Source organism: Euphorbia lathyris, chromosome 8, assembly GCF_963576675.1.
Source record: "Euphorbia lathyris chromosome 8, ddEupLath1.1, whole genome shotgun sequence".
Taxonomy (NCBI): Eukaryota; Viridiplantae; Streptophyta; class Magnoliopsida; order Malpighiales; family Euphorbiaceae; genus Euphorbia; species Euphorbia lathyris.
In genome coordinates, this window is record NC_088917.1 from 27,197,585 (window position 1) to 27,216,809 (window position 19,225).

Below are 19,225 nucleotides of genomic sequence, written 5' to 3' on the forward strand. Positions count from 1 at the left end.
GTTACCATTATATTTTGTTGCTTCTCTTTTCCTTTCAAAATCTACTCAGCAAAACGACGCGGTTGTGGATTTTGACAAAAATAAAACTACAAGGATTAAGGTGCAATTTTATTCTAATATATAAAATGGTACAATTTTATCTTTAATGTGTCAAGAGTAATTTTACTTCTAACGTTGATAAATTGAGTCAATTTCGAATATTATTATAAAACATAGATATTTTTTATTTATTATTCTGCATCAATTACATAACAATTCGTTCCAAAAAAAGATTTCATGTTTTTTATAATTTAATAATAGAATTAATATTTATAGAATTTTTTATGATTTCTTTGTCCAATTCGTACAAAAAAAGAAGTATATTCTTTTATTTTTTTCACATTCCAACATATATTTGTGATTTGTTACTGACTAAATGATGCACGTGTGAAGTGTAGATGATAAAATTCATGACCAAGAAGACGGTTTGATGAATTATTTCTCAAATTGACCTAATTTATCAACATTAGGGATAAAATTGCACCATTTTAGATATTAAAGGTAAAATTCCTTCTGATTAAGGGTATTTTTGTATATTAACCCAAAGATTAAAGCATTTCATGTATCTAAAATATTGATTGTTGGGGTCTGATTTATTATTGGATACAAAATTTTATCATGTCTTTTTTATTTGGTATCATTTGCCCCTGTGGCATTTATATATATAACATGTAATAGATGGAAATTTATCCCATTCGTTAATTCTTCTTACATCACAATTTTTTATACATAACATATATACATAATAATTGTTTAATTATTTTTTTCTATATAAACTTTATAGGTGAAAAATAAGAAAAAAAAAAAAGTAAAAAGCATAATTAAACCCCTGAACTTTATCTGTTTTAAGGATCAAGTCTCTAATCAATTATTTTTCCACATTGAGCCCTTATCAATGATTTTGTTATGAATTTGGCCCTTATTTAACTTTTTCCAGTATATTCTTCAAAACTCGATTTTCTCCTCTCCCATTTTGTGATTTTCAACATTAGAATCGTCAAATCGATCTTCTCATCTCCTAAACTCAACGGAAAAGTTAAATAAAGGTCAAATCCATAACAAAATCAATGATGAGGGGCTCAATATGAAAATTGATCAGTGGCTTGATCCTTAAAACAGGTAAAGTGGCTTAATTATGCTGTTTACTATCAACAACTGGTCTTAATTTTGAACTGCAGTTGGTTTTTCCCTTTTGTAAGGAAAATTTAGAGCTCTGAAAGTGAGGAATAGATGGCATTTAATGTCTATCAAAATACAAAATCTGTACATTTCTCTAATATGGCTTTCCCTTCTACTATTAACAATTCCAAAAGATGTTGAAGCTGGACCAACATTACCATACAGTTAGTTCTGTTACAAGAATTCTGCTATTTTATCTCCTGTACTTGCCTTTTTAACACTATTCCACCAGGAATCAAGAGTTTGTACAGACTCATGGCTTCAAATTTCTACCTTCCTAGTTTAAAACCTTTGCTTTTTCTGCAGTTCAAGGCTCCTGCAATTTCGTTTCGTTTCCAATACATCCCGATCAGGCACTTGTCGAATTCCAGTTGTTTATTCCACAGCTCCAAGATCCTATTTTTCGTGTGGAGGATTAAAAATTCGTTCTTGAATTCAACAATTTGATAGTCAAAATTTGTATACTTCAGTCTGAACCTGGACATTGTTTGAAGATAACCCCGTGTTCGCTTACACTTTCTCCTGTCAATCTCCTCCTTCTCTGCCACGAATGTCTTCCTCCCCCTCTTGTCAATGGACCTGAACTAGAGCATCTCTTAAATGATCCCGACGCCTCCCTTCCGTACCTGACCGATGTACTGAACAAATCCGACATTGACAGTCCCCTTTCTATATCTGGTTCAGAATCATAATCAGGTGCTATAGTTTGGTTTTGGAAAGCATCTAGCAGCTGTGCTGAGCTTGTACTGGCTACAGCATCAGCATCCATATCGACAGATAAATCCCGACTAGAACATCTTGAGCCTACTTCTTTTGCCTCGTCACACTCGCTGTGTACTAATTTTAAGGCCTGAACAACCTCGCCCATAAAAGGGCGGTGTGATACCTCCGGTTGCACACACATTGATGCAATAGCTGCTACTTTGGCTACACTGTCGAAAGGGACATCGGGTCCTAGAGATGGATCTGTAATTGCTTCGAGCCCTTCTTTACTTGTTAACAGTGGACGGGCCCATGCAACTAGATTCTCTTGACCAGGCGGCTGAGACATGTCGACTGGTTTTCTCCCAGTTAAAAGCTCTAGAAGAACTACACCGTAACTATATACATCACTCTTTACAAGAAGATGACCTGTCATTGCATACTCCGGAGCAACATACCTATGCAAATCATTTAGCCGGGAAGCAAAAACATCGATGAGAAATAAGTGAAATTACTTAGATGCCATAAGGATGTTATGTACGGTAAACTAAGATGGAGTTATCAGAAAAGAATTGTTACCCGAAAGTTCCCATCACACGGGTTGATATGTGTCTATTCTCCTCATCCATGGCACTTCGAGCCAAACCGAAGTCAGACACTTTTGGTGTGAAGTCATATTCCAACAAGATGTTGCTAGACTTGAAGTCCCTGTGTATGACTCGTGGACTCGAATCCTCGTGTAAATAAGCTAGTCCTCGAGCTGCACCAAGTGCTATCTTGATCCGAGCATCCCAATCAAGTGGAGCTGATTCCTTGTCAACCCCTGATAAATAAAAATGAAGGAAAATTTAACAACTCTGCTGAAAATTCACCAAGTAAAGAAAAAACATTGTATTCCTGATCAAACACAATCATTAGAAATAAAAAAAACATACCATGAAGATGAGATTCGACACTGCCATTTGGTACGAGTTCGTATACCAAGCATCGATTGCGCTCCTCTGCACATATTCCAATCAACTTGACCAGATTCCTGTGATGCAGACGGCTAAGCATTTCAACCTCTGCCAAGAATTCGCGACCGCCTTGCTGATCATCTCTTTTCAGAACTTTGACTGCCACTTGGGTTCCATCTTCAAGAACACCGCCATAAACACGCCCAAATCCACCTTCACCAATTATTCTTGAATCATGAAAGCTATTTGTTGCTCTTTCCATGTCAATTGTACTGAAGGTCTTAGCTGAGCCTGTATAAGGTGCAATACTAGATCCAAATGACAAGGAAGCAGAGCTCATAGCACTTCCAATCATTGAGCCAGTAGTACCTATAGAAATTTTAGTTCTATTAATTTCCAAACGAAAGGAAGAGAAATAGGGAAGATATACCAGGATTTACGAACACCGTAATTACCTGATGGTTTTGCAGTGGATGCCCGCAAAGTCTGGGGGGTTTGATTCGCTCGACTCGTGCGGCCTCTATGCCTGACCAGCAAAACCCAAGCAACAGCAGAGCATAAAACTACCAATATAGAAGCAGACAGGGCTATAACAGCAATTGCACCGGCACCAAGATTTTTCTGGTGCCCTTTCTGAACATCAACTCCAAGGGGCTTTATTGTCCTTGCGTTATTGTTACTGCTGGAGTATGGTCCATCATCTATGATAGTAATGCCAGAAGTCGCTGAAGGTGGAGACGGAGGCAAGCCTATAAATACAAAAGTATCAGATTAAAAGAATCTCTCAGAAGACAATAAATGTGCACTGAAAATTACAAATTTATACCTGGATACCGCACATATAATACATCGTAGCCTCCAAAATACGAAGATTTAATTACTACTTGCTTAAGCCAGAATCTCTGAGAAGTCAAGGAGGCAGTAGTATTATCGAATTTCTTTCCAAGGGGTACTAAGTCAATAAGGACAATGGTCTTCTCGGGTTGCTGGCTAGCAGCATTCGCTCCCATAATGCGGACTTGACTTTGTTTCATAAAAACACCGGCAGCAATTTCCTGAGCAAGCTCCGAAACCAAAGGGAAGAAGGTATAAAGTGCAACACTAAGTTGCAGTCCAACTTGCATGGGCAAGACACAGCTACATGGTGACCCAGGCGGAGTGTTTGTGTATGGATCCATGCAAACAGTTGCTGAACAATCTACAGATAAAACAACCTATGCGTTAAATCACAGTAAGACAGTGTGAAACAGAATAAAGTACACACAAAAAAATCAACATAAAGGATTGCAGATTCGCAGGTTTTATGTACCTTCATTGGGAGGCGGAGGTGGCAATGCATGAATTAGTGGGGGAAGAGGTACTTGTGGACTCCTTGATGACGACCCGAAAGGAGAAGCTTTAGGGGGAAGAATAGGCACTTGAAAATGCAGTTACAGTCAGAATGTCAGCTATTAAGTCATCAATAGTACAAGCAGAAAAAAAAAAAAAACTTTCCACCGGGTCAATGTCAATCGTTAATTTTTCTTACTTTTGGTCCAGCCAGGTGCTGTTGTTGGAGACGGTGAAGGAGCAGGGGGGCCATTGTTTAATGGCTTAGGAATGGGGTAATGTGAGGGAGAAGCTGAAGGTTCTGCAATACAAGACAAATTAGAAACTGAAATTACACAACACGCTCTGAAAGTGAACTACCTGAGCTTAACAAAATCGTGGTACCTGGACTAAGGGGTGGAGGAGCATAGTGTTTTTGCCTGTCTGTAGGAAGAGATGATGGAGAGACAACTGGACCTGCAAAAGCACCAAAAACGAGATGAAAGTTGGATCCATGAGTGTTATGATGAATAACCACAAATCGTAAGCAACTTGAAAATTGTTTTAAATGATAATAAATAGACCTTGCTTTTCTGAAGATGGAGGAGATAATTCAGGAGCAGGGCTACTGATTTTGGCCTTGGCATGGGTTTGCTTATGAGATGGGATAGAAGGTGAAAATGCGGGAGAAGATTTAGCTGGAACTGGAGCATCATTAAATTGCCTCATGTCTTTGTGCGTTGAAGGAGATGGAGCAGAAAATGAACCTGCAATAATTATCGTCAACTTTTCATTATCTCATCATGGTACTCCAAACTAGTGGTTTGCTCAAAATAAAGTTCGAAAAATGTATACCTTTGGTTGGGGAATGGTTCGTTGGTGGTAAATGCTTGAGTGTTTCATCTGGTGGTGCAGCAACTGGAGTTCCATCTCTTTCCCAGTCAATGTTTGGAGGAGTTGCTGCACGAGAAACATCCGGGGCTGCCCACAGATAGAACCAGTGATTTATAATAATATATATTGTTATTGTTAAAATATTCATTACCTTACATAATTATTAATTATTGTAACTAAATCAGCAAAATGATTAAACAAAAGATATATAAACATGTATATGTATCTGCTATTATCCTATTATACTAATTTACGTGTCTGTTAAGAACAAAGTAGTCATACTTAAATGTAACAGAGCAAAAACGTTTGATCCCAATATGAACAAACAAACATGGTTGAACGTTTTGCCATAGTGACTTTCAATCATGTACTATGATCACCATAGAGACTCTATATGATTTATTATGGCTATTATCTTCGAACTCAAAGACCGTGTATCAAAGGTATAGAAATAGAGAAGCGGAAATAAAAATTAGCAAAACAAAAGGCATAACACGATAAAAGTATCAGACATTAGCCTAACATGAGTGAACTTCGATGGTTTCAGAATCAAGACAACAGCAACTTAAAGGAATATAATTTAAGTGTATCCTCGTAGAAGAACCTGGTAATGTAGAGGGCGATTCTCTAGGCTTAATAGGCTGTGCTGCAGGTGAACTTTCTGGAAATTGTCCAATTGGTGATACAGTTGGAACTGCTTGGCATCAAAATGAAATAAGTAGCACTTGGTCAGAACTTTACTTAATCAGAAAACATAAAGTATTTCACTTTTATCTTATATGTAAATGCAGACCGGGAGTCACAGATGGCATTACTGCTGGGGCAATTGAATGTGTTGATGGTCGGTTTGATCCCAATTTCATCGGTGGAGAGGCAACTGGCATCACAATTTGGAGAAAAGTAAGATAACAGGAAGAAAATAAAAGCTCATTTCAAATAGAATCTATTGGAGAATAAGTTACATCAAAACAAACACCAATTTCAAACCTGGTATAATTGAGTCTGGTTTAGGAGCCCCAGGGAATGATGTACTTCCACCATGATCACTTGACGGTGAAATTTCAGGTGAAGTCGGTTTGATGATGGGTGAAGGTTCAGGTGCACTATGGTGGATGTTTGGTGAATCATGTGAAAAGTTCGTCCAAGGAGATGCAACTGAAACAACATATAATGAAACAAAATTAGTTTAGAATCAAAGTTGACTTGTAAACATGATACATGAACAACAACAACATGCACTTAGTTACTAATATAGCCCACCTGGCACAAGTAGAGGATCATGTCTAACCGGTGCCTTTGCCTGAGTAATATTTCGCTCCATCGGTGATTCATGTCCTTTGGCTATTAGTGGTGGTGGTGCAGAACTTAATGGTGGAGATACAATTGGAATGATTGGAGATGATGGCCCATCTGGCGTAGGTAGAGGATTGTGTGTAATCGGTGCCTTTCCCTGAGTAATATTTGGCCCCATGGGTGATTCATGTCCTTTGGCCATTATGGGTGACGGTGCAGTACTTAATGGTGGAGATACAATTGGAATGATTGGAGATGATGGCGCACCAGGCACAGGTACAGGATCCTGAATAACTGGTGCCTTAGCCTGAGGGATATTTGGCTCCATTGGTGATCCGTGTCCTTTGGCCATAACGGGTGGCGGTGCATTACTTAATGGTGGAGGTACAATTGGAATGATTGGAGATGATGGCGCACCAGGCAAAGGTACAGGATCCTGACTAACTGGTGCCTTAGCCTGAGGAATATTTGGCCCCACGGGTGATCCGTGTCCTTTGGCCATTACGGGTGGCGGTGCATTACTTAATGGTGGAGGTACAATTGGAATGATTGAAGATGATGGCGCACCAGGCACAGGTACAGGATCCTCACTAACTGGTGCCTTAGCCTGAGGAATATTTGGCTCCATTGGTGATCCGTGTCCTTTGGCCATTACGGGTGGCGGTGCATTACTTAATGGTGGAGGTACAATTGGAATGATTGGAGATGATGGCGCACCAGGCACAGGTACAGGATCCTGACTAACTGGTGCCTTAGCCTGAGGGATATTTGGCTCCATGGGTGATCCGTGTCCTTTGTCCATTGCGGGTGGCGGTGCAGTACTTAATGGTGGAGATACAATTGGAATGATTGGAGATGACGGCGCACCTGGCACAGGTACAGGATCCTGACTAACCGGTGCCTTAGCCTGAGTGATATTTGGTTCCATGGGTGATCCATGTCCTTTGGCCATTACGGGCGGCAGTGCATTACTTAATGGTGGAGATACAATTGGAATGATTGGAGACGATGGCGCACCTGGCACAGGTACAGGATCCTGACTAACAGGTGCCTTAGATTGAGTGATATTTGACTCCATGGGTGATTCGTGTCCTTTGGCCATTAGGGGTGGCGGTGCAGTACTTAATGGTGGAGCTTCAACTGGACTAATTGGAGATGATGGTATAAGCCCTTTAGTCAGGGGCAGTGGAGCAAGCATGGGTGGTGCCGCAGGTGAAGGAAGAAGATCTGATGCTATGATATTAATTTGCATAAGCATTATTAATCAATCTTGAAATCATTTCAACAATTTAAAGCCACAATTTATGCACATTACCATTTGGCTGAGGTCCTGAGCTTGGCACATTGCTTGTCACCGAGCTTTCTGTGGGAGCCAGTGTTCCCTCTGTAGAAGGAACCTCAGAAGAAATTACTGGAGCTGGGGAGATGTTGTACCCTGAAGAAGTTAAATATTAGCACTATCTACTTCTAGTAACAAATATAAACGAGATGGAGAAAACAACATATATGTTAGTTCTATTCGAATTGAGTTGAACCTAGTTGAGCTATCTCCCCCACTACAAGTTGAATTCATGAAACATGTTGTGCAAGGTCAAAAAATAACAACTATAAGAGCTGTCTTCTAGTATCACAGAATCAAGTTTCTTTCATAATGAGGTTACACCATTCATGTTCTTCCCTCAAATAGCCTAAATTCAAAAGGCTACTTACTAGATCACATCTCTTCATCATTGTGGCAAAGAAAATCCCTTTGCCCACTCTAGAGGAGGAACTTAGCAAACCATACCAAGCAAATGGAATTTAAACTAAACATTAATGCACTGAAAGAAATGTGCCTTGTTTCGAAACATAGAAGTTCTCAGACTTGGAGCAGCTAAAAATGCTTAGCTTAGAACTGTTTATAAGAGTAAGAGTGACTTGAGTAATAAGAGTTATGATGCTAAATATGCAGATTCATTCTCAAAACAGAGAAAAGTGTGAGATTTACTTAGTTACTAGTTCTTGAAACAACGATCTCTACAAATAAGTTGAAGAACACATGAAAAAAAACAAAATCATACTTGGGCATCAGATCAATAAAGCTTCAGAAATCAACAATTGGTTCTTCTCTACTCAACAAATCAAATAAAACCAAAATCTGATTACAAAATGACCATAGAAATGCAGCTTATATACATGAACATTGCCAATATGAAATCTGAGTAGTCCATGTAACCAATTTGTCCATTATGATAATTTAACAAGAAATTAGTAATTCTAAACAAAGCAGAGTGAAAATGAAGAACAAAAAAAATTACCTCTAGATCCTTGAACTGTGAAAATAAAGCCAATGACACAGAGTTTCAACAACAGAAGAAGAATGGCTGGCACAACCTCACCCATCCCATAAAGCACCAAATCTCACAGCCCCACTCAGGAAATTTAATTAAACAAATCCCCCAAAAAAAAACGAATACTTTGTTTTCAAGTGGATTGAATCATATCTTGGAGCAATAAGAAAGGAGAAGTTAGATTAAGCAAGACCCACAAAGAAACAGTATAAAAAAAGCAATGACAAGTGATTTCATAGGAATCCCAGAATTTGTTTGCTGGAAAGAACATGGGTAATATTTTATCTGCTAATAAAGCTCTCAACTTTGAGATTTCCAAGTTCGATTATTGAAGCATCCTCTTGGCTAATTTGAGTTACAGTTGCTACTGGATTAAAAAACCACCATAACCCAAGATAATAAAAGTAATAAACTCACTGTGCCAAGTAACAGATTGCTTTTAAGACAGAAGAAAAGAACAGGTAGTTTGTGGGGACAATAGAGGTTGAGAGAGAGAGAGAGAGAGAGGACTTTTAGTTAGGATGAAGAAAAGGTTAACGGGAAGTTAATTTAGCGGAAAAGGTTAAAACTTTGAGTAGAAATGCAATTAACTCTTTAATTGGGAATTGAATTTTTATATTGTTAATTAATGGCAAAAAAGTCTACAGAGTTCTAATCATTTTGATTTGGCATAATACATTTTTGTACTTTATTAATCCCTTAATATCCCCCATTTTTTTGGAGTAAGGAGAGATTTTAGAAAAATTGAAATGTCATGCACTTTAAGCAAGTTCATGGGTAATAAATCACTTTAAAAGAATTCGGATGAGCTAATAGATATTTTTTAAATAGTCAATGGGGCAATTTAAGCAAGTTCTAGGTAAATGTATTGAGCCTTTTGATGGATTAAATATCTAATTTTTAGTCACATTAAACCTCCTTTATAACAATAACAAGAAAAGGCTAATATGAATATAAAACCCGATTAATAAATAGAGTGTTACTCATTTAAGTTGCATTTGAAATTTATTTTGACTGTTTAAAAGCAATTTTTTTATATGACAGAAACGGTAAAAACCTAATTCCAAATTGTAAAAAATATAATTTCAGACATAAGTGAAATGAGTTCCACTCCATTTAATCGATATATTTACAACTAATTAATTAGGTAAGTATAGGCTTAATATGTTTAAAAAAATATATAAATACCAAAATGAACTCAAAGTTATTAGAAAAGTGTTAATTTGATCCTCACATAAAAAATATCACCAATTTAACCCCAATGCTTATAAAATGGTGTCAATTAAACCCTAAAATTCTACACTTTCTTCTTGGAGATAATAAAACGATACTATAAATTGGTGTTATTTTAAGGTAGTGTTCAAATTAATACTTTCTCACTAACCTTAATGTAATTTTGGTATCTCATTTAAAAAAAAAAATCAAAAATATAATATCTTGAAATAAAAGATGCTAGACTTGAGAGTGAGTTTTTATATTGTTAATGAATTGGGAAAAGGGAGTTGAGATTCCACTCCTAGGATTGTTTTAAATAGAGATTTCTTGTGAATGTTGCTTTTATGTTGAACATGTGGAGATTTAAAAAAAAGATTTGGACACCTTATTTGGTTTAATAAATACTCCACTAAGTAACTTGTAGATGAGAAGTGAATTTTTTTTTTATGGGATATTTTAAGTATATTCTAAGTTATTGTCTGATTAAGAGGATCATATGATATGCCTTCTTTACATTTTCACATTTCTTTTTTCTCTTTTTCTTATGAGAATTTCTTTTTTCTCATTAATAGTAAAACCTTCTTACTGTTTCAGTTCTAGAAGATTAATTTCAAATTTCATATAATTTTTAAAAAATTAAGTTAATATAGTTGGAGAATAATTTCACATGTCATTTTTTAACTTGTTTTTATTTAATTTACTAATATAAACGGTTCGGTGCCTTCTATGGTTACTTTGTTTTTGACAAAGTATCATTACTCTGTGTGTTTTCACCATTGGATGATGAAGTATAAAATTAATCCAATGGTTAAAACACACAAAGTAAGGCTTATTTTGTAAAAAACAAAATAAGCATAGCCTTTACCGGTTCAATATAAAATTTTATTAAAATTCTCAATAATATTATGTCTTAGATTTGTAGAATATTTATAATCTTAAATTAATTTAGTGTACATAATTTATTGGTTGTTTATATATACAACTTGTTTTTTTTTTTTTTTTTTTTTGAAACAAACTTGTTTTTTAATAGAAGCTAATTTAATTTTGGAGAAGTAAAGGATTGACATGAAATTGATAGATCAAAGAGAAATAGTGAAGGAAGTGGTATAAATTGTTATCTTATTTTGAGTGGATTTATTCCAAATATAATCAAGCAAAAGGTTGAATTCGGCTGCCTAATTTAGTGGGTTGAAAAAGTGAGCAGCTAAATACCGCACTCAAATTACTATCACCGTCTTCATTTGGACTTTTTTGCCCTTCTCATAATTTTGATCAAAAACTAAAAATTCTCTCTCCAAAATCATAAACCCGAAAAACAATAATTGAAATTATGAAAATAATTGATGTGTAACAACCTGAACCACGAAAATGGACGATTACGAGTCGGAAACATTAAAATTTATGTTTTTTTTATCAAAGAACTCATGAAAATAATACATATTTTTCATGACGATTTTGTATTTTTTGTCACAAAAAATTGGAGAATTTTGCATTTTTCGTCATAAAAAATTGAACGATTTAATATTTTTCGTCACTAAAAATTTTACGATTTTGCACATTCAAAATTTGGCCTAAACGGATGCGGCATCCGTTCAGCCCATGGTGGGGGCGGACGTGACACTCCGCCCCACCAATGGTGAGAACGGATGGCGCATCCGCCCGGCCCATGGTGGGGGCGGATGCCGCATCCGTTTAGGCCAAATTTTAAATTTTTCTCTCAATTTTTTTTTCTCAAATTTTGAATCAAAAATTATGTAAAGGGTAAAATTGTCAAAAGATGGCGGTAGTAAGGAATTTAAGGGCGGTAAATAGCAATACCCTTGAAAAATGAGGCATATGATGTGAATATAAAATGAAATGAAAAAGGGTAATATTCCTTATAATTCCACCAAATTCAAGTACCATCCAACCAAATGCTTTTATTCCTAAGCTCTCTCTCTTATAATGGGGTAATATTCCTTTGAATTCCACCAAATTCAACTAGCATTTAACTAAAATAAAGTGCAAATTCTAAAAGTATCTTAAATTCTTCAAATTTTTCAATAATATTATTTTTCATTTTTCATGTTTAAGATAGTTGAAAACATTATGATATATATGTTAGCGATATTTTCGAATAATGCTAATTTTAACTTTGTCACGTGTAGTTTATGTGTGGGCGTGTCATATAAATTAATTTTCAACTAATGTGGACGGTTAAGTTTATGGATTTGCATGTCAACACTTGAAATCTTAATCAAAACGATTAGTGAGTGACACAATGATTGAAAAAGTCCCCTTGATTTCTAGTGTCGTTATAAAAAATTGCTAGAAATAATCTTATTTAAACTATTGCGAGTAAATAAAAGACGAGTAAGTAAAGGAAAATAAAAGTGCGAAATTGATATAAGATTTGGTAAAAAAAGATGCTTATTGATGTAAATGAAGGTCTGAATACATGCGTTCGAGATAAATAATTAAAATTGAAATCTCTATACCAACATATAGATGAAGAATTTCAACATAAAAGCATAAATAATTCAAGGATAATTAATTTATTAGTCCCTATATTTTGACAAAACACACTGTTTAGTCCCTGTATTTTCAAAAACACATGATAAAGTCTCTAACCTTTTTCTCGATGAACTGTTTAGTCCCTAACGTTTTTCTCGGTGAACTGTTTAGTCCCTGCCGTTAGACTCTCATGAAGATTTTGTTAGTGAATTTGGATTTGCGTTCTTCTTTTCCTTTATTTTCCTTTCCTTTAAACTCTAATGCATCTGAAATCAACTTTGAGTGTTCTTTTTCTTGATTTTCTTCTTAATCGTTCAAATTCGTAAGCATTGGGTCTGTTCTTTTTCTTATTCTCCATACAAATAGCTTCTTCTTCTAAATTGGATTTCCTCTTCTAAAGTTTGAAGGTAAATAGTAAAAGGTAATTTAGTCATTTTCGAAGTCATAACCGGTAAAAAACTAACAAACAGACGGAATGACTAAACAGTTCACTGAGAAAAAGGTTAGGGACCTTACCATGTGTTTTTGAAAATACAAGAACTAAACAGTGTGTTTTGTCAAAATATAGGGACTAATAAATTAATTACCCATAATTCAATAGCATGTGCAGGAATCGAATTGCAATGAATATAATAACAAGAATGAAAATTAAAATTCAAAGGACAAAGTCGGAGCCACAGTTGGCTATATCGGCGAGGCACTGAATTCACGTCGGCTTTGGATTCACAAACACCACGAGTGGTCGGCAAAAAATAGAGTTGACTTCATTTGCGGATTTTTGATTCGAGCGGTATTTGAGTGAACTGACAGTGGCGTCAGTAATTAAAGTCAGGAACAGATTTGGACTAAATTTTGAACGACTCGTGTGAGAGCTTTCGAACGTGGAATTGAGTAAATCAAAAGGCTAATATGAAGTTCAGGAAGTCAAGAACAAGTTTGCGTAGAAATCGGAGGGCAGAAATAAACTTTAAATGCTCGGGACCGTTCAAATGAAAAAGGTGGACTAGTTGCACATAATATGTAAAATGATTTGAGGTAAGAAGAATGACTTGTAAAATGGGATTCAGGATATGGAATTAGGCAAAATGAAATATGAAATTTATAATGTTAGGAGAGAATGTTTATAACTAGTCGAGAGCAAAAATGAATCTTAAAGAGTCTGAAATGGAGACGAAAAAGTACTGGACAGAAACTATAAAAAGGAACAAAAATAATTTTAGTGAACTTTTAGCTAAGAAATGGGTAATTTTTGGACTAGGAATTGATAATTGAATATAAGGGACTAAAAAACGAGTTGCTAAAGAAACGAATTAAAGCTAAAAGGAATTTGAAAGGTGAAATTAGAGCTAAAACTTATGAAGAACAAAGCATAAAGTCTAAAAAGAATTCGATATAGTGTAAGTGTTTTGGTTGGGTTTTTGAATGGATACTTTTGGGTCTATTTATAGTTTTTTGGGATGGTTTGTTGGTTGAATATGTTGCCCATTTCCCTTGTTTTTCTCTCAGCTTTCATTCATCAAACATCTCCTTAATTCACTTCCCTTTTTTTATCATTTCAGTCCATCCTTTCCTATTTTCTTGGGTTAGTGGGTAGTGAGTGGTTGTGTCCATATGTGGATGAGGTGTCGGACTTCAAGTGTGAGCTTTTGGTTCGGTTTGGTACCCGTTGGTGCATCCCGTATCGTCGAACCATGCGTGGGTGGTTGCTGGAATTCTAAGCCACACTGTGCGTGGAATAGCCCACACGTCGTGTGACTTCTTTTCACGCCTGTTCTAATTGAGTATATTCTTTTGAAACTTCTACGTTGTATGGGTTTGGTAAGTGGTCATAATATAGTTGTTGGTATATCAATCCTTCTTGTGGTAAAAACCTAGCTTCATAAAAGAACTTAGTAAAACTGATAGTATATTCTGGTAATTTACTAATTTTACAACATTTCATGTTATTCAAATTCATTATTATTTCAGCTTTTCTTTCAGCAAATACTGTTTCTCTAGCCACTAACCATCTTTCTCCTAAAAATTCTCTTTTTAATACCATATCGAATAATAATAACATTGATTTCCAATCATGAGCACAAGCTTCTATTTGTGGTCTTAACTGATGAGTTATAGATTCCATCCAAAATCCTACTTTTCCTATCATTGTTTTAGAGATTAGGTCATACATATAATCTAAATTTTCAGTGTGAGATGAATTCATTAAGGCTATGTACATTCCTAAATTCCAATCATTTATTCGTCTACTTATTTCTTGTTCATCATAGACATTATCTAAGTCTAAAAAATATCCATTTGGATTTAATCCTTGAGACATAGATCCTATAAATTCTTTAAAGTCTCCTTGTTGGCCTATAGGTATATGTTGTGGAATCGTAGGTACTCTTTTAGTTACTACGTCTAAATTGGGGTCTATCATTTCTTCTTCTGGATAATTATCGGCATCTTCGTTTACTATATTTTCTGATCCTATATCTGATTCTTCATACCTAGTGTATTTGTTGTTGTATTCGTTGTTTTCTATATCACTTTCTGGTTCTTCTTCTATTATTGCATTAATGTTCTTCATTTGTTCTAATGCTTTCATTATTTGATGATTTTCTTCTATTAATTTTGTTTCATCTTTATTTTCTTCTTCTATATACCCAATGATTTTTAGTTTATTTTCACTTTGAATATCTGAACTATCTGAACTATCACTACTACTGTTACTGATGTGAATAGTTTTCCCTTTTACTTCTTTAACCATTGTTCTTAAGACTCTTACTTCTTCCTTTAATTCTTTTAATTCATCTGTAATGTGGATTAGCTCTGTTTTTGTTTGTTTTAATTCTAGCTTTGTTTCTTTTAATTCTTTTTTAGTATTTTTAAATTTGTGTTTATATTTTTTATATTTTTCGACCCATTCTGTACTTGAATTTATGACTAATTTTATGTTTTCTTTTTGTAGGTCTTTGATTTCTTTATGTTGTTTTTCGATTTTTAGTTGAAGGTATTCGGCTTCGGTGCTTACGTCTACATTGGATGGTTTAGCATCATTGTCTTTGAGTTTGCTGTTTTTTAGCGGTTCATATTTGTATTTTTCCTTTTCAATAATTTCTTGGGCGTGATTTTTAAGAAATGTTATTACACTATGTTCTTGTTCGGCCATTAGATTAGAATTGTCCTTTTTTGTGTAAATCGGTTAACAGATCTAAGGTTTTATTTACGGTTGTAGGGATTTTAGGTTTTATTTCACTTATATCCATCATTATTGGGTCCTTGCTTCGTCTCCAAGCATCTATGGGTACTATTTCTGGAGTTTTACTTTGTGTTATAGTAATGTTTAGATTTTCTCCTGAGGTAATGCTACAGCTTTCTTCTATGGGTCTTTTTCTTTTGTCTATATTAGCTACTAACATGTTTAATTTTTCCAAAATTATCTTAAACGTTGATATTTCCGATGTATTCCACAGTTTTGTTAATTCATGTGTTATCATTTCTTGGATTTGAATATGGTTTTCTTGTATTAAACTAAGAGTATTCTTTAATTGTTCTTTTGCTACAATCTCTATCCATATTTGGTCCAATTTTTGGTTAGGATCACTCATCTTTGTAGATTCTTTTTATCCATCCGTCTTCAAGTTTGATCCATTCTTTCTTAGGTGGTTCTAATAAAGAGTTTAATTGTTTGATTTCACATTCTAGTCTCTGTTGTTTAGATTCAATTTCTAAATATTTTATTTGAGATTCTATGATTGTCTCTGCCATAATAGTTTTTATTATTTGTAATTTTTTCTCTTTTTTATCAAGTTGTTGTCGTATGTTCATATTTTATTTATATACCGTATTTTGTTTTGGTCCTCTATCGTAATTCCTTCATTATTTATCTTATATTTTATTTTATTTAAAAAGTCGTATCCTAATAATAGTGCATATGTACTATCATATTCTGTTACTCCTACAATTATCTCATATTCTAGATCTTGAATTTTAAATCTAATTCTTATGCTTTTAGTTATGATTATTTCTCTTGTACTATTTGGACAGTTATAAGTTTGTGGTTCGATTAGTTCACATTTATTCTCATTTATTTGGCTAATATGTACTAAACTTTTGGTTCCTGTATTAATTTCAGCTATACAGTCAGTTGCTCGTAGCTCATTAAATAATATTACTTTTATTCGTAACTTATCTTCATAATATGTATGTAATAAATCTAATGTTCTCGGTTGTCTTATTATGTCTTTCTTAAAACTTAACCTTCCTCCTTCTATCCTAGGTAATAATTTCTGGATTGGTTGTAGTTTTCTAGAATTAAAATCTATACATATTTCATCTGGTATTGTTATGATGGAATTTTCCTTATGTTCTAGTGGTTCTAATATTTCCTGATATAATTTTGGTACTAATATATCCCTATCATTTTGTTTTCTGATATGATGATTACCTGTAAGGGCATATATCATTTTTGTTTCTATACTAATTACTTTACTTCCTGGGGGCATTCTTATTCCTTCTAATTTATAATAGAGTGTTAAAGCTAGATCTTTATATTTATCTTCTAATGAGATACTAAAATCTGGTTGAATTGTGAATTTAAGTTTCTGATAAATTAAGTTTCCTCTTACTACTGCTATTAAGGCATCTTGGATATTATCTAATATTCTATCATCTAATACATATATTTGAATAGGAGTATCGATATTTTTCTGAAAATATGCTTTTATAGTGAATTCTATTCCTCCAAAGTAAATATTCCTATATTTCTTTGCTTCTTTATGTGATAATTTGGATAATTCTCTTTTTATTACGTCATTTGTTATTAAATTTATCCTTGCTCTACCATTTATAGTAGTTGTATCTATAATATTCTCATGCTTCTGAACAATATATCGTATATTTTTATTTCTCTCAAACCATTTTGTTTTAAATATCTTATTTACAGATAGCTCTTCAGTTTCATCTTGTATTTTCTGATAAATATCTGGTTTAAAACTTAAAGTTTGAGTTATACCACCTTCATAAGTATCCATTTGATAGTAGATATTAGTATTTTCTGTATGGGTTTGTTCTGTTATTTCTTTATTCTCTTCCATTGATTAAAGCTTGAATATGTCTGTAACTTTCAGTAATTATTTGTTTTTGAATTTCTATTGTCTCTTCTTGCTCTCTATGTTTTTCTTCTAATCGTTTTACTTCATCTTCTAAGTCAAAAACTCTTTTTTGTAATTTTATCTTTTCAATACGCTTAGCATCTAAAGCACCTTGTGCTACTTCTAATTGTCTATCTTTTAATTCCATAATTTGTAATGCTCTTCTACAACTTATAATATGTTGATTGATATCCTGATTATAAATTAATGGTTTTTCAGCAATAATCCTAAGACTTTCAACTGGTATATCCATTATCTAGTGTGTATAATTCTGAAAAATCACGATTGTGAAATTAATTAGGCATTTAATCATTTCTACTTTTCTTATTAACATTATATGCCTATTTAGATCACTAGTTCCTATATTAAGGAGATGTTGGTAATATTCTAATAATATAATTAATTTGCCTAATAGAATAGAAATTTCTAAACTATTGCTTAAATCTAATTCAATTATGCCGCTTGTAATTTTATCAACTGCTTTCCTATGAATATTAAGCTGTGATGCAAACATACTGGTATATGAAGATGACATAGTGATTTCAAAAAGTTCTAACTATTTGTGAGATCCTTTGAAAGCTCTGATACCATTTTATGTGGACCGTTTTTTCTGATGTGTATAATGTGTGCAGGATCGCTCTTATGACCCTAAAAAGGGTAGGAAGACAAACGACTGCTGAAGTAAACATTGTTAAATGAAATTTAACATCCATAATATATTAAACCTTTAAGTGTAACTAATGATAACAAATTAATTTAATTAGAACAAGAGTTATAGAGGAACTCTAGTATACCTTTCAAAGCAATCCTCAGTGGAGACTTCTGAACTCTGCCTGACACCCTCTCATCATCATCATGGGTTATGGCTGTGTTCCAGCATCTCTACACACCTCTTGGATTCGTCTGAAGGCTAACTATTGTTGCTTTATAACTCTGGATCTTTTTAAACTAATATGCTATACGGAAGTTAAACTTAAGTAGTTAACAACTATGGATGCTAAAAGGGGAAGTTTAGAAAGCCATGGATATAGAGAGAAAGAAAGCTTTTATTGCTCAAAGCAAGTTATATCTCATACATCATATGTCTTCTCCTTATATAGGTAGAAGATCAAAGGTGAAATTACCAAAAAGGAGATTACATCATCACAAAAGTTAAAAGTACAAACTTTTAGGTTACACGTGTCGAATGCTTCTTATTTTGCTCTTCCACCTCAAGCTTTACATCTTGCCACTAATCTCTAATGTTTCCACCTCATGCTTCTTCTTTGGACACATGTCTCTTCATATCTTCATGTCTTGCCACGTGTTGATCTTATTGCCACCTTTTCTTTAGGTATTGACACCTCGTTCTTATATTTCTTATTTTTCTTATCCATTTTTATCTCATTTTCTAAATAAATGGATCCTCCTCTTTTCTGGGATGGGCTTCTTCTTTGGGCCTTATGGAGTCAATATTCATGGGCTCAGGTCTTATGGGCTCAATTCTAATTAAACATGATTTTCTTGGGCCATATATAGATTCATAATGGGCTAATGTATCTGAACTATGTTTATATTTCTTATCCATCAATTTCGTATGCATTTCTATCAAAATTTGTTGACTCGTTTCATCACCCATTTCCATTAAATAGTTGATAGTTATCATTTCTTCAACTTCTCCATGATTCGATCTGGCTATTAT

At 34.2% G+C, this 19,225-nt stretch overlaps 1 protein-coding gene across 2 annotated transcripts; it reads right to left on the bottom strand.

The window, feature by feature from the left end:
- Window positions 1–1,250: 1,250 nt before the first annotated feature.
- LOC136202586 (uncharacterized) lies at window positions 1,251–9,180 on the bottom strand. Of its 2 annotated transcripts, none has more exons than XM_065993300.1 (16): window positions 8,669–9,180; window positions 7,687–7,806; window positions 6,339–7,598; window positions 6,066–6,233; window positions 5,872–5,955; window positions 5,683–5,772; window positions 5,040–5,165; window positions 4,769–4,951; window positions 4,590–4,661; window positions 4,405–4,506; window positions 4,186–4,293; window positions 3,703–4,074; window positions 3,332–3,625; window positions 2,856–3,245; window positions 2,500–2,743; window positions 1,251–2,378 (listed from the first exon to the last, which is right to left on the bottom strand). In XM_065993300.1, the coding sequence occupies exons 1-16, from the start codon at window positions 8,751–8,753 to the stop codon at window positions 1,685–1,687; spliced, it is 4,392 nt and encodes a 1,463-aa protein (XP_065849372.1). In that variant the 5' UTR covers window positions 8,754–9,180; the 3' UTR covers window positions 1,251–1,684. The 2 variants fall into 2 exon arrangements, with proteins under 2 accessions (XP_065849372.1, XP_065849371.1); XM_065993299.1 differs by having other exon boundaries at window positions 6,339–7,604.
- Between the last annotated feature and the right edge of the window lie 10,045 nt (window positions 9,181–19,225).

Coding starts and splice junctions, on each gene's coding strand:
- LOC136202586 (XM_065993299.1), bottom strand. CDS start 8,753: ATGGGTGAGGTTGTGCCAGCCATTCTTCTTCTGTTGTTGAAACTCTGT. Junction 5,773..5,871: donor AATGCCATCTGTGACTCCCG/GTCTGCATTTAC, acceptor GATGCCAAGCAG/TTCCAACTGTATCACCAATT. Junction 4,662..4,768: donor TCCATCTTCAGAAAAGCAAG/GTCTATTTATTA, acceptor GTGCTTTTGCAG/GTCCAGTTGTCTCTCCATCA.